Genomic DNA, 13,349 nt, shown 5'->3' with positions numbered 1-13,349 from the left:
TGTCTTGAGCAGTCCTGTCTTAAGCCTCTCCTCCAGTCTGCATACCCTCATCTCCACTCGACGGAAACCACTGTACTGAAGATGTTTTTTGGGTATTCTCCGAGCAGTATACCGCGGTACAGGCTTTACTAGACCTGTCGGCTGCATTTGACACGGTCGACCACGCCAATTTATTGCGTTGACTTGACGTATCACTCGGCATGCATGGCACAGTATTGCAGTGGTGCGAGTCCTATCTCAGCAATAGATTATAATGTGTTTGATGCGGTAACTCTTCTACGCCATCGTTGGTCATTTGTCATGTCTTATCATACAATGTCGATGTGTTGCACATGATTTTTTTCACATAGTTTGAATCCACAATGTTCGCTGATGACGCCTAAATGTATGCATACTGTACACCAGTTGACCCTGCAGTATTGTAGGACCGGAGTTTTGCATGGACGACATCTGAGACTGGATGTATGCCAACTGGCTTCAGCTCAATGCATCAAAAACCGAATTTATTTCGTTTGCGACTGCTCGGCGCCAGCATCAGCTTCCGGCCAACCTTGTTCACGTGAGCAACAGGTTTTTCATACCTGTGTCTTCGATTCGCAGCCTCGGCATTCAGCTGGACTTGGAACTTTCTATGAACAATCGCAATGCTAAAGTCTCCACCGCTTATTTTGGCGCTCTGCGACGAATTTGTAGCGTCAGCTGCTGTCTTTTGAGGCCGGTCCTCAAGGGCCTCGTGGTGCCGCTCGTTCTGACCACATTGGACTATGACAATGCCACACTCTATGGACTTCCGACCGCAACACTTGATAAACTGTAATCCGAAATGAAGCATGCCGCGCGACTTGCGTCTTTATGGTGAATTCGACCACGTAACGCCAATAACTCAATCTTTACTGGCTGCGCATGCAGTAGTAGGGCAAGACATTCAAGACCGACATTCTGACGTTGCAGGGTCTTCACAGTCTGGCGCCTCCTTATCTCGCGGAAGATTTGCAGCACGTGTTGGATCTTCCTTGTACTGAAGCTGAACTGAACTGCGTTTGTCATCAACAGCGGACCTCGTCGTACCATACACATGTCGTCCACATTGTTTCAGGTGTTTCGTTGACAACTAAACACAGAACTATTTTGTGGGGCCTTTGAATGTTGTGCAGTCACTTATCCATCCTCATCCTTTCTCGTGTCTTATTTTTCGCTAGCTATCAAATTCATGTGTAATGTGCCCTCAAAGTTTGTTAAAACCAGAAGAAACTACAATCGCTTTGTATAATAATAAATAAATACTAATAGTCTGAGCGCATACTGACGTAATGCCAGCGGCCGTCGTTGTGGGAGCTCTGGAAGTTGTCGAGCAAGATCTTGCCGGGCGTCTGGCGAGCCATCACCTCTACCTTTACGTGGCCGTCCTCCAGGAACAGCTGCTCAAAAACGTACATACTACATCATTGAAGACCAGTTTAGTCATTCAGCTTTATTCGCACAAGCATTTTTAAAGACCTGTCTAGTCATTCAGTTTTGTTTTTGAGATCGTTACTTAACAACCTCAATAAGGAATTTAATCTAAGTTTAGTAACCAGTTTTTTCACCTCACTAGCAAAGTATATTGGAGAATTTAGTATTCTAGGCTACAGAGAATCATTTAACATACATTTGTCAACATTGAAATTTACACTGCCTAAGCCATGAAGATGCCGGTAACAAAGCCTTATTTTTATTTAGTCTTTTCGCCCCAAAATAAAAACTGAAGAAAAAATTAGAATACAATTTTCACAGAAAATGGAAAAGTACAGCCAAATGAATTGATAACAAGTGTTAAGTAGACTTTTTCTTAGCAAGAAAATCTTGCCTAAAACTGAAGGCAATGATTACAAATATGAGAGGAAGTGCAAAACTATCTTCCGTTCGAACCTTGAAGTAGCCTTCTTCCGAAAACTTGTGATAGATGAGTAATCCTTTAGGCTCGTAGGTACGGAACTCAAGGGACACATTGATGCTGGGGAAATCTTCATAGGAGTTGTAGCGCAGATACGCCTCAGGACTCTTGAAAGTCAGCGTTAGATCCACCGACTCGCCGTACTGCACGAGGAAAGGAAAAACTTTTCATTAAAATGCAAACCGGTTTAACAACTAAGCTTTTTTAAATACTGCAGCACTAAAAGCACCAATTCTACAGTGTCTTCCATAAACTTATAAAATCAGATCCGACCCGTTGTGCTCAGTTATTGTCTTGCCCTTTTAGAATTGAACTCACTGGGCAAGTAAATTCCGTGTTGATGAGCTTGTACGTTGGCTTGCCGTAATACTCAGCATGCGGGTCAGGATTCTTCATCTGATGCACCACAGAGGTGCCGTTGATGAAGAGGTTCTCGAGGCACCCCGTGAAGTTCACGCGGCTCACGAGACCAGGCTCCCTGTTCGGAACTCCGCCGATGTAGAACTGTTAACAAAAATTTGAGCGTCAAGAAAATAAGTAAAAAAATCAGAAATTAACAAAGGTGTAAGTCCAGTTTAAAGATTGAAACCCAGTGCACAAGAATCTAAAAAGCTCAAAGATACTTGATTGCAGTTTCCTAAAACAAATTAAGCAAAGGGCAGTCGCACGGTCGAGAGTATTGAGCTTACCCGGATAACTTCGGCTTCCTTAGGTTAACTGTTCCAGACAATCAATAAGGATTCTTTACCAAGTAACCAAGCAAGTTATTCAAATATTCTGTTGCTATCATTTCTGCTAAACTGAAGTAAATTAATGTGTAGACATTATTCTTACTTTCCTGTTGAGGTCGAGTCTGGGATAATCTCCCACAATAACGTCATCTATGCGGACGCGGTCAGCGAGCAGCGAGATGTTGTTGTAGTTGCGCCTGATCTCGATGTCGTGCCACGCGTTGTCGTCAAGCAGAGACCCCACAGACAGAGACGTCATCTGCTGTGACCCTGTCATCCATCATAGTCGAAACATTTTCTCAGTTCTTCTATTAAAAACTGACGTTTAGTACGTTTATACCAAATAAAATTATATGCCTCACAGTAATGAGAAAAAGTTACCAAAAATTTATGTTTTTCACAGCGACTTGCAGGGGAAAAGGCCTTAAAAAACAGTTTCATGTTTTTCATCAAAATAGAGTAACATGACTACTATGTATATTTAATTCAGTCCAATGCAGTTCATCAAGTTGACTCATTGAGTTAACTTGAAGTAACGGTTACTACAAGTTGACTCATAAAAAAATTTATTCTCTTGGCCGACAAGTGACCTGCCCAAAATACATGTTTATGTGCAGCGTTTGCATTCATGAAAGCTTGCAGAGCTCAGTAAACATGACAATCCTCACCAAGGTTGATGTTCAGAACAAGGCGGTTGTTAACGAGCTGTAGCGCGAGGTAGTCGCCTTGAGACCCACGCCCGTAGAGCAGGACGCCGTCAGGCTGGTTGGTGCGCAGCCTGAAGCGCATGTGGTCCAGGTTGCTGATGATGGGCGCGTGCTGCAGGTTCATCTCCACCATTGATTGCCCACGGAAGCTGATGCTCTCGCGCACTGACAAATGCAACACTCAACAAATAAATCTTCCATCATGAACACGATATAGCGTGGAAATAAACGAGATGCACAAAAGTCATTGCAGCTTTAAAATTGATATTTCACAAGCAGCTAAATGCCAAAGCAAGCAGCTAAATGACAAAGTTAGCCGAAGCAATTGAACGGGTGTAGAACTGACCGTATTTGCAGCCGTAAACTTCGACCCTCATGGAGATCCTGTCGCGCCATCTGGTGGGGTTGATGCGAAGGTACCGCGCAATGATCTCCGTCTCAAAGCGCGTCACCACAACTGTGTTGCCGTCATTGTTGCCACGGAATGCCTGCCACAATACGGTAGGAGTGACAATGTGAACAATTAATATTTCAAACGAGCTTATTGAGTGATAATATGAACAATTATGCAGCATAAATTACAGCTTTCAAAATGCAAGTACATCAAAGCTTCCGGACAAATGCATGTAAATCAACAGTGATCAGTCAGCTATGTTGCAAAATCAAAGACAGAATATTTTTCTAAATTTACTTGCAATAGGTAAATAATGTAATACCATTAGTTATTCATTTGCCATCCAAGTGCTTCCATAACAATTGAGTTTAAAAATCGTCAATAAATGACTTTAAATTTCAAATAAATAATCACTATCACGCGAAGGTGGCAAGAAAAATCTATCACGTACCTGATCCAAGCTCAGCACTATCATTTTACCACATGCTAAAATAAAAGATTTTATAAATCCACTTATTGTTGTAATTAAATTTTATTAACGAAAATAGATACAAAAAAGTAGTGAAGCAGTAGAAGCATGCACACGCAGCAAAAAAGAAAGCTAAGAAGCAAATGAAGCCAAACATAGGATCAAATATTGTAAGTAGAATTATGAATTCATCAATTATTTTGGTCGCTTAGTACATAATATTCTCTTTGGTTCATCGTGCATATTAGATAATTAATTATTTTATAATTAATGTTTTATAATCTATGAAAAAATAATTAGATAGAGTAGAACTCACAGAATCTTTAATGTTTCAAGAAACTTTTGTTCAAAATTACGATACGTGCAGTTCAGAATCTTAGGCACAACGGAGCTGTAAAGTGTAAACTAACAAAACGGGGAAAAAAACTAACAAAGCCAGGCACACTAGAAAATCCACTCAAGACGAAAGCCAAGCGGACAAGCAAGTTTGGCAAGAGACCTCTTCTAGACCGCCCGCATTTTTGTAGCTGATCCATGAGTCGCCGTTAGTGGAGTACTGCAGTAGGAACTCTGACACGAACTCTCTTGAGTTCTGTCTGCCCTGAGTAGCGAACTTTGAGACGCGCATCAGCTCGGGCAGTTCCACCACCAGGCGCTGATAGTAATTGTTGTGATTGGGCGACCACGCTGAGGGGCCTGGACACGATCGCAGTCACACGCCAGTCGGGGGCAGCAGTAAAGAGAATAGTTCCAAGGTATGCTTTAGTCCAAAGGAGGAAAGAGGTGAGCGTGGTTACATATTGAAGAGAGTGCAATATTACCAGGGAAGAAGCCACCGCAGAAATAAAAGTATTACTTGTAGTTTGCAAAGAAATAGAAAAACTTTAAGAGTGCAAAAATTCAATCTTAGTGCGCGAGACTAGCGAAAATAAAAGATAGCAGCATGGACGAGTGTCAGTTGGAAAGAACAAGTTGATCATGGAAATAAACATAGGATAAAGAACATTAGGTTTGATACAAATCTGAGGACATGTATGTTCAAGATAAATAGTAAGAAATTAAAGTACCGCTCGTCACCTTCCGATTAAAATAAAAAACTTTTTATCCAAAACTGGTTCACATACCAATTAACCAGTAATTATTACGATCACATATCAGTCAGCACCAAAAACTTTACCTGATGCGTAGCCAAAATGTTCAAGGCGATCTTGACAGCATTTCGTAACACTCGCGCGTAAATTTCAAGTATATACTTAAGTCTGCATAACATTTGAATTTATCAGAAGTACTATGTGGCTGCTTTAGAGACAATTTATTCATACTCACAACGGATTGATCTTTGACAAACAAAAGAGAATGTTAGAAACAACGTACTATGACTGATATCAATACTGGTATAAAGGAAAAAGAATAATCCATCAGTACCGCAATTGAACTTGTCTCTGACTCTGCCAGTGCCTGGGCACAATACCAATGCAAGGAGTTTGTCACTCAAAGAACCAACTGAAGAACCAATGGCTTTAGGGCCGAGAAATCAGAAACCAGAAGTACCAGATGGCTGCATACAGGAATCCATAGTCCCGTGTTGAACTCGGAGGCATCCATGTAATGTGTATGAAGAAGAGATGTGGGGAGCGTCGACTCACCCAGATGCTTCCATCAGGACCCTTGATCTGTGAGAACAGAATGCCATCCTGCGCTGTGGAGAGTGTGAAGGCCGTCACATACTCCTGAGAGTCCTGCCGTCCCTGAGTGGCTAGCGCCGTGATGTTCTTCGTGTCGCCCAAGTCAATCTCGAGGTATTGTGAGTAATCCGCACTACGAGCTGACCACGCACCAGTTTCTACATGCACATGCATCAAACAAAAAAATGAATAAACAATAAATATTTAATTTAAAAAAGATTTAGAAATAAAGTACAAAATATAAAAAAATAACAGGGATAAAAGCAGACATGAAACATAAAAAAGTATGGCTCAATAGCTGCATCAATAATTTATTTTAAATTACATTTGAATAAAAATGAACTGATTTTGTATACACATTGAAATTAATTGCAGTTCTCTTTGAAGAGCCAGTAAAACAATTACAAGCAAAATTAAGCATCAGCGAATACTGATAAAATAATAATAATGATAAATGATAGTAACTCATGGGTTTAATGAGAATGTGTGATTTTGTCAATAGAACAAAATAATTTTTTCTGTTAGAGAGTTGAGGGATGATGAAAATGGCCGTATTACGTCAGAAAAATTAAAGCTTTTGAAGACATGGAAACTTCAATAGGGAAATGATTAAAAATAAGTTTCTGAGGTTTATTTATAATCAATATTTAATTATGTTTCAAAACAAATTGCTGGAAATGGCTACAGCAAACAGCATAAAAATAAATGGAATCGTACAGTGAAAGGTAAGTTTGTGTAATGACCTCTTCAAAACAATAAAAAAACTTGACTCCTCGAGTCATGAGAAACTCAAGCCATTGATCTAATCTAAGACGGGTGACATCTTATTAATGACCAGCACATAGGTTGAAGTTTCATTAAAACATTACCTCAATAAATATGATACACTTCCATGAGTTCATGTAATGTGCTTCTAATTATTTTCAGCAATACCATTCGTTGAATGATCTTAATTTTAAGAATGAAGCTAAATCTCTATAAAGTATCAGGCATTTGAATTTTAGTTTTAGAAAAAAAAATGGTTCCCCTTGAAATATACACATAACCTTGGCACACCTTAGCAACCTATTTTAATAATAAGATGTGGAGAAACAATAGCTCCTGATAGAAGTATGGACAAATGATTTATCAATATTTTTCCTCCGTTATTGGTGGAATTAAGAAGAAAAATATTGATCTATACACTACGCAAAAATATACCTAACAAGATGCAATATAGATATTTTGTCTACAATTTCAATTTTCAGCAAAGTCATTTTGCATTACGGGAAGATTTATTGATAAACTTGACACCAGATCTCAGTTCCCTTGATTCCTCTAAGACTTCTAGGAAAATTACATTAGATTTACTGGTACCTTACATTTTATGAACTACAACGTCAATGAGGAAATCTACAACACTCCGCCAAACATAATTAATCAACACCACCATTGCAAAACGTATACCGGTAACAATATTTACTTGGTGCTCAAGGTGGTATAAAACCTCATTTTGTCCATAATAATATAGGTATACAGTGCTTTTACAGACTTAAATCAACAGTAAAGTATCAAAGTTATTTGAGCTCATTTATCCAAGTGTAATAACATACCGGTATGTATGCATTAATACACCTATTGCAATAATGGCTAAAAATTGCTCATTCTGTGGATTTGGATTATTTTGACAAGAAAACCTTTTTAAGAGAAAGGGATGAGGATCATGGCAAGTTGGCCACATAAAAAAAAAAACATGGAAAAAAATTGTAGTTAACGTGAAACATAGTTACCAAATAAATTCTCAAAGCCATTAAGAGAGCCATGAAGCAAATTCTTTCTCTGTACACAACTGAACTACCTCATCAGAAACCGCAGAAAATTCAGTCAAATCAGCAAGAATATCGAGGAGAGATAGCATTTGAAAACTTGACAATGCACTTGCATTTGGTGATGCTTTCGTTTTGCTTTTGGAAGCATTCAATTGAAGATTTGGGAGGTAAGCAATTGCACAAGAATGTTTATCATCAAGCAAATATTCTTCAAAATTCCAATCTTGATCTCTTAATCCCTCCGCAGAAACTGTTGTGTCTTGAACAACCAAATTTCTTTCCAGTTTTGGAGTACTTAGTTTGAATGATATTTTCTGAAGATCGTACCCAATTCCAACACCCAGAGCTTTCACAAATGCCTCTTTGAGACACCAGTGGCGGTAAAACGAGGCCAACTGAGACCATTCATCCTCTTTGGTATAGATGGTGTTCCACTCCTCAGTGGTGAATTGCCTTTTCATCAGCCGGAAGAACTCAGATGTGCTTTTACCACCACAGTATTGAACTTTCATGACATCAATGCCAACTTTACACTGTTTGCCAGCAGCAAGTACCACCCAACTGCCTTGATGCGATATGTTAACATCAACATCATGCCCAGGCAACTCGTTTCTTAATACCAGTTCTGGGCGTCCCTTTTCAGAACGAACAAATTGAGCAGCAGATCCATGCAATCCCTGACATTTGGCAGCCCAGCGGCGTAGCAAGAGTCGGCCTACAAGACTGGAAACTGCTGAGTTGCTGTAGACAAACTCAGATATCCGCTGCACCTCTTCAGGCTGAATAGCAGACAGACAATGTCTCCAATTCTCAGCGGTGTTCACCCACTGACTTGTGTTGAAAGCCCACCGGGTAGTAATCATTTTCAGAAAATTGCACTAAACATACACAGTCTTTCAATTGATTTGAACAGCCTAATCACACTTTAAAAGAAGTCTTTGTCTTCGATAATTCTAGTGAACTTTCGTTGTCTGTTAAGTCTAGTAAATTGTACAAAATATTCTTTCTAATGAAATCCCTGCTTTTGCCAGATAGAAGCACCAACTTGCACCATAGATCTCATGACATGTAGAGTAGGTTGATTCACAAGTCCCATGAGACACCAACATTTGCACCTAAGAGAACACAGCACGCCATTACTGTCTCTCACAAGCTGTAGGTACAAATGATGGTATCTGAAGGGTTAAGTATTCATTGAAAGCTCTCTTTGATATCATCTTGAATTAATTATGATTGCCCTTAAAACCCAAATACTTGGTTGTTTCTCAAAGACGTTGTTCACACAAGACAATTATGGAAGCTGAATTATAAATAAGTGTTAAAATTTAACAAATCCATGAACCTCAGATTTTAAGATAACAAAGAACAGTACATTTAATCTCCAGATCTTTTTCCTGGTCTCAGTAGGTATGTTTACCTCTGGATTAAGAACTCTATAATTATTTAAATGTTTACAAATATATGCTTGTCACTAAAGCTAACATTAGCCTATTTCACTAGTGCTGCTACATCGACATATGTAATAAGACAAATATAAGTCCTGTTCCTTGTCATAACAGAAACTATTTCTTAATACTGAACACTGTGAGCTTACTCAATAATTGAAGGTTTACTTTGGTAGTGAAAAAGAACAAGCATTGAATAATTAGTCAAATCATAGAATGGAAAAACTTTAAAATGCAACTATGTGCAATGAAATGGCAAAGAAGTAAACAAGATTCTAGACTCACCATAAAGGATGGCTTTATTGGCCTCTCTGGTGACCAGCTCTGACGATGCTCTCAGTCTTGACTCGTGGATCAGAGGATATTCACACCATTCTGCAATATTATAAAACAGTGAGAAATTCTTTCTTTCTCTCTTTTTATTACATCAAAATTTCTGAATAAATCTTCATCACTTAGTACATAACAATACATATGTAATATTAAAACCACATGTGAAAACCAGTAACAAGTAAGTTCAAAATCACAAATGTACCTAACTTAGAAGTTAGGCAAATTTCTGTAATTGTGATAATTTCTGTGACTCATAGTGGTCCAGAATAATCTAATTGCAATCTCTTACTGCACAAAATTTAGTTTTTCTACATGCTGTTAATTATATATTAGTATAGGATGGCAAAATTTGTTCATTTAGAAAGTCTGAGTGAATACAAGGGAGCGAGTTTCCAGTTTTATAAATAATTTTTTTTATTGGCTTCCTCATTAAGTTAAACTAGATTTTTTTGTAGGTGTTTGAAGATTGAAGATCAAGTTTCTGAATGGCATTTTTAATATTTCCATTTTTTTTAATGTATCAACACTCATAAAGGTATAGGATGCATTGAGTAATGAGCATGTATCATAAATAACAATATATTCAAATCAATTTAAATACAAAATTCTGTATATATGATGTATATAATAAAAATTTGATTTGGATGGAAATAAAATGATAAAATCATATAAAAAAGAAAATGCTTAAATAGTAGTATATCATTTACCAATAAAAAAAGCCTATAAGTTCTGACAAATCTGGTAGTTTGAAGGTTGATAGCTGGAATCTCTTCCTTAACCCTTTCACAGGCAAGTTCCCATTTATGGTCACTGAAAATTGCCTCCACAAAAGATCAACCATGGTGTCTGGTTTGTGTGTAAGGCTTCCACATCATGTTTAAGTCAATCATTAATTATCTAACCATTGTTCCATGCATAGCATCACCACTTACCATGCCCAAAAATTAAACTATGAGCATTTAAATGAAAGTTTTGACTTGGACAATAAAATAGACACTCTTTCCACATTTTTTAAAAGGCAGAAAAATCAACATATATTAAATTATTCAAGATAATTTGATTAAATTGAATCAAATTTAATTTAAATTATTAATATTCACATTTGCATACAATAAATTTTAATTACAAAAAATAATTTTGTGTTGTGATCACATTTAATAAATTCTTCAAGCATAATTTACACCTCCAAGATAGAAAAACTTTTTTCTTAAATACATAATAGTAAATATTTCATATGAAAGTTCTTAATTTCTTGTACTAATTTCTAAAATTTTAATTTCTCAATATTTCTATGCTTGCCCACAAAAGGGGGTTAATGATGAGAGCTTCAGCTATTGCTAGTTGGTGACAATTAATAATGACAATTTTAATTATAATTAAATATAATTATCTCAATCAGCAAATTTGAGTTTGAATGGAAATCATTAAGGTGAATGAGTAAGAAAAAATAATCAATGTGCCTCCTCATCCCTGCCATATAACTTCAAGTGATAAGGATATATTACACATAATAATATAAAATATAATATATAATATATGAACATTATTATTGGGTAGAATTTAAAAAAAATGCAAGCAAAAACAAGTGTTACACAAGTAATTTTCAAAAACCATATGCAAAGATGTGTCATTTTTCTGAATTTGTATAGAAAAAATTATACAAGGGTCATATGATATACTGTATATATTAGATTTAGAATATATATATATATACATTAGAATACATATATATATGTATATATACAGGTTTGATTGAAGACCAGAGCGTACTTTTTATTTACAATTTTCTTATGTTTTTTTTTTCGATGAGCCGAACGAAATTTCTTGCAGGTGCTTGGAGATCAAAAAGCAGATTACCGAATGACATTTTACTGGAATGCGACGTTTCGAATATATCAATTACAGTTATTACAACGCTAAAAATTGAAATTTGGACATGACATAAGTTCGTACAGAAAGTATCGTAGATACGGTTCAAAATCGAAAATCAAATTAATCCGAGAATAATTTCAACGTCCTAACGAATCCCGTGGTTTGCAAATTGATAGCAGGAGACTCGTCCTTGATGATGAGGGCCTCCGCTATCAAGAGTCTCGTAGTGTCGGGGCACCGCATGACGATGCTGGTGCAGGCCTCCAACGTGGCACGGGTGATGGTCTTGTTGTGAGCCTCCCGCATATGATTCTTTGGTCCTCCAGCTTGCAGATGGCATGTGAGTCTGCGGCTCAATGTCGTGCTTGTCAAACCGATGTAATTTACATTTTGGAGAAGTCTACAACCTTCTTTCATGCAGGAAAATTTGTAAATGACATTGGTTTCTTGTAGCGGTCCTGACTTTTTACATGGATTGTTTTTCATGATTAAATTCTTGATCTTTTTGTTTCTGTAGTAAATCAAAAGTTGTATTCGGTCAGTTACTGTTGTGCAGCTGATGTTATTTTGCACAATTGAATTGAGGACTCGTTCGTCAGTCCTATGACCGTCGTTCATTTGATTTTGATAGTAAATTCTGGTGACGCAACCTCTTGATGGGGAATCATCTGTTCGGTTTTGACGTGCTCTGATATTTGAAATTTCTTTGTCAATTGTTTTGTTTGCATAGCCGTTGTTGACAAGAATTTGTTTGCAGGTTCGGAGTTCAGTTTTTAAGTCACGAGCAGAGGTACAGGTCTTGAACGCTCGATGTATGAAGGCGCGTATTGTGCTGATTTTGTAGCGCTGGGGACATTCGCTTTCTTGGTTCAGGACCTTTCCGACGTCTGTAGGTTTCCGATAAACTTTAGTAACGAACGAATTATTATCGTCTTGCACCAGGACGTCCAGAAAAGGCAATGTGCGATTTTGTCCGAATTCGTAAGTGAATGTCAAAACGGAATTGCATTCTAAAGCCGCGCGCAGCTCCATCATGTGAACTTCATCTCGAACGATGACGAAGATATCGTCGACATATCAACAGTAAAGGTCAGGTTTAATTTGTGCATTTAAATGCTCATAGTTTAATTTTTGGGCGTGGTAGGTGGTGATGCCATCATTGCTATGCATGAAACAATGGTAGATAATTAATTTGTGCAACGAGACCATCACCCGTGCCACGTTGGAGGCCTGCACCAGCATCGTCATGCGGTGCCTCGACTCTACGAGACTCTTGATAGCGGAGGCCCTCATCATCAAGGACAAGTCTCCTGCTATCAATTTGCAAACCACGGGATTCGTTAGGACGTTGAAATTATTCTCGGATTAATTTGATTTTCGATTTTGAACCGTATCTACGATACTTTCTGTACGAACTTATGTCATGTCCAAATTTCAATTTTTAGCGTTGTAATAACTGTTCACTTGCTTGATAATTAATATTGATATATTTGAAACGTCGCATTCCAGTAAAATGTCATTCGGTAATCTGCTTTTTGATCTCCAAGCACCTGCAAGAAATTTCGTTCGGCTCATCGAAAAAAACCATAAGAAAATTGTAAATAAAAAGTACGCTCTGGTCTTCAATCAAACCTGTATAAATGAAGAACTTCTGCCTAACTACACTAATATATATATATATATATTTAAACACGAGTGGTTAATGACCAGAGAAATCATTGATTTAAATTTTCAGGATCAAACAATATTCTTCAGTTGACGTTGGTTGATAAAAATTCAGGTTCAAGGAAGTAATTTAATTTATTAACGACGTTTCGAATGTGACATCATTCATTTTCAAGTTATAGGAAGCATTGAATACTGAAATTTTGGCGGAAATAAGTACATGATACACGTAAATATGATACAACACGAAAATTTGGAACCGCGAAAATAATTCCGAAACAATCTCAAAGTTCAGAAAATCCGGTAG

At 37.4% G+C, this 13,349-nt stretch overlaps 1 protein-coding gene across 2 annotated transcripts in view; it reads right to left on the bottom strand.

The window, feature by feature from the left end:
- The window catches only part of LOC108673599 (neurexin-4), a 27,745-nt gene that overhangs the window by 10,333 nt on the left and 4,063 nt on the right, over window positions 1-13,349 (bottom strand). The window contains exons 2-9 of one of the 2 annotated variants that reach the window (XM_018161450.2): window positions 9,458-9,547; window positions 4,734-4,930; window positions 3,718-3,859; window positions 3,333-3,536; window positions 2,768-2,934; window positions 2,252-2,437; window positions 1,909-2,076; window positions 1,308-1,418 (exon numbers count right to left, since the gene is read on the bottom strand). In XM_018161450.2, coding sequence (XP_018016939.1) covers window positions 1,308-1,418; window positions 1,909-2,076; window positions 2,252-2,437; window positions 2,768-2,934; window positions 3,333-3,536; window positions 3,718-3,859; window positions 4,734-4,930; window positions 9,458-9,547 — 1,265 coding nt within the window. Of the gene's footprint in view, window positions 1-1,307; window positions 1,419-1,908; window positions 2,077-2,251; window positions 2,438-2,767; window positions 2,935-3,332; window positions 3,537-3,717; window positions 3,860-4,733; window positions 4,931-5,880; window positions 6,078-9,457; window positions 9,548-13,349 lie in introns of both variants that reach the window. The other variant, XM_018161449.2, reaches the window with a different exon arrangement.

The sequence above is a fragment of the Hyalella azteca genome, unplaced genomic scaffold (genome assembly GCF_000764305.2).
Source record: "Hyalella azteca isolate HAZT.00-mixed unplaced genomic scaffold, Hazt_2.0.2 contig5782, whole genome shotgun sequence".
Taxonomy (NCBI): Eukaryota; Metazoa; Arthropoda; class Malacostraca; order Amphipoda; family Hyalellidae; genus Hyalella; species Hyalella azteca.
The sequence above is the reverse complement of the archived record's forward strand: the minus strand, read 5'-3'. Positions and strand labels throughout refer to the sequence as shown.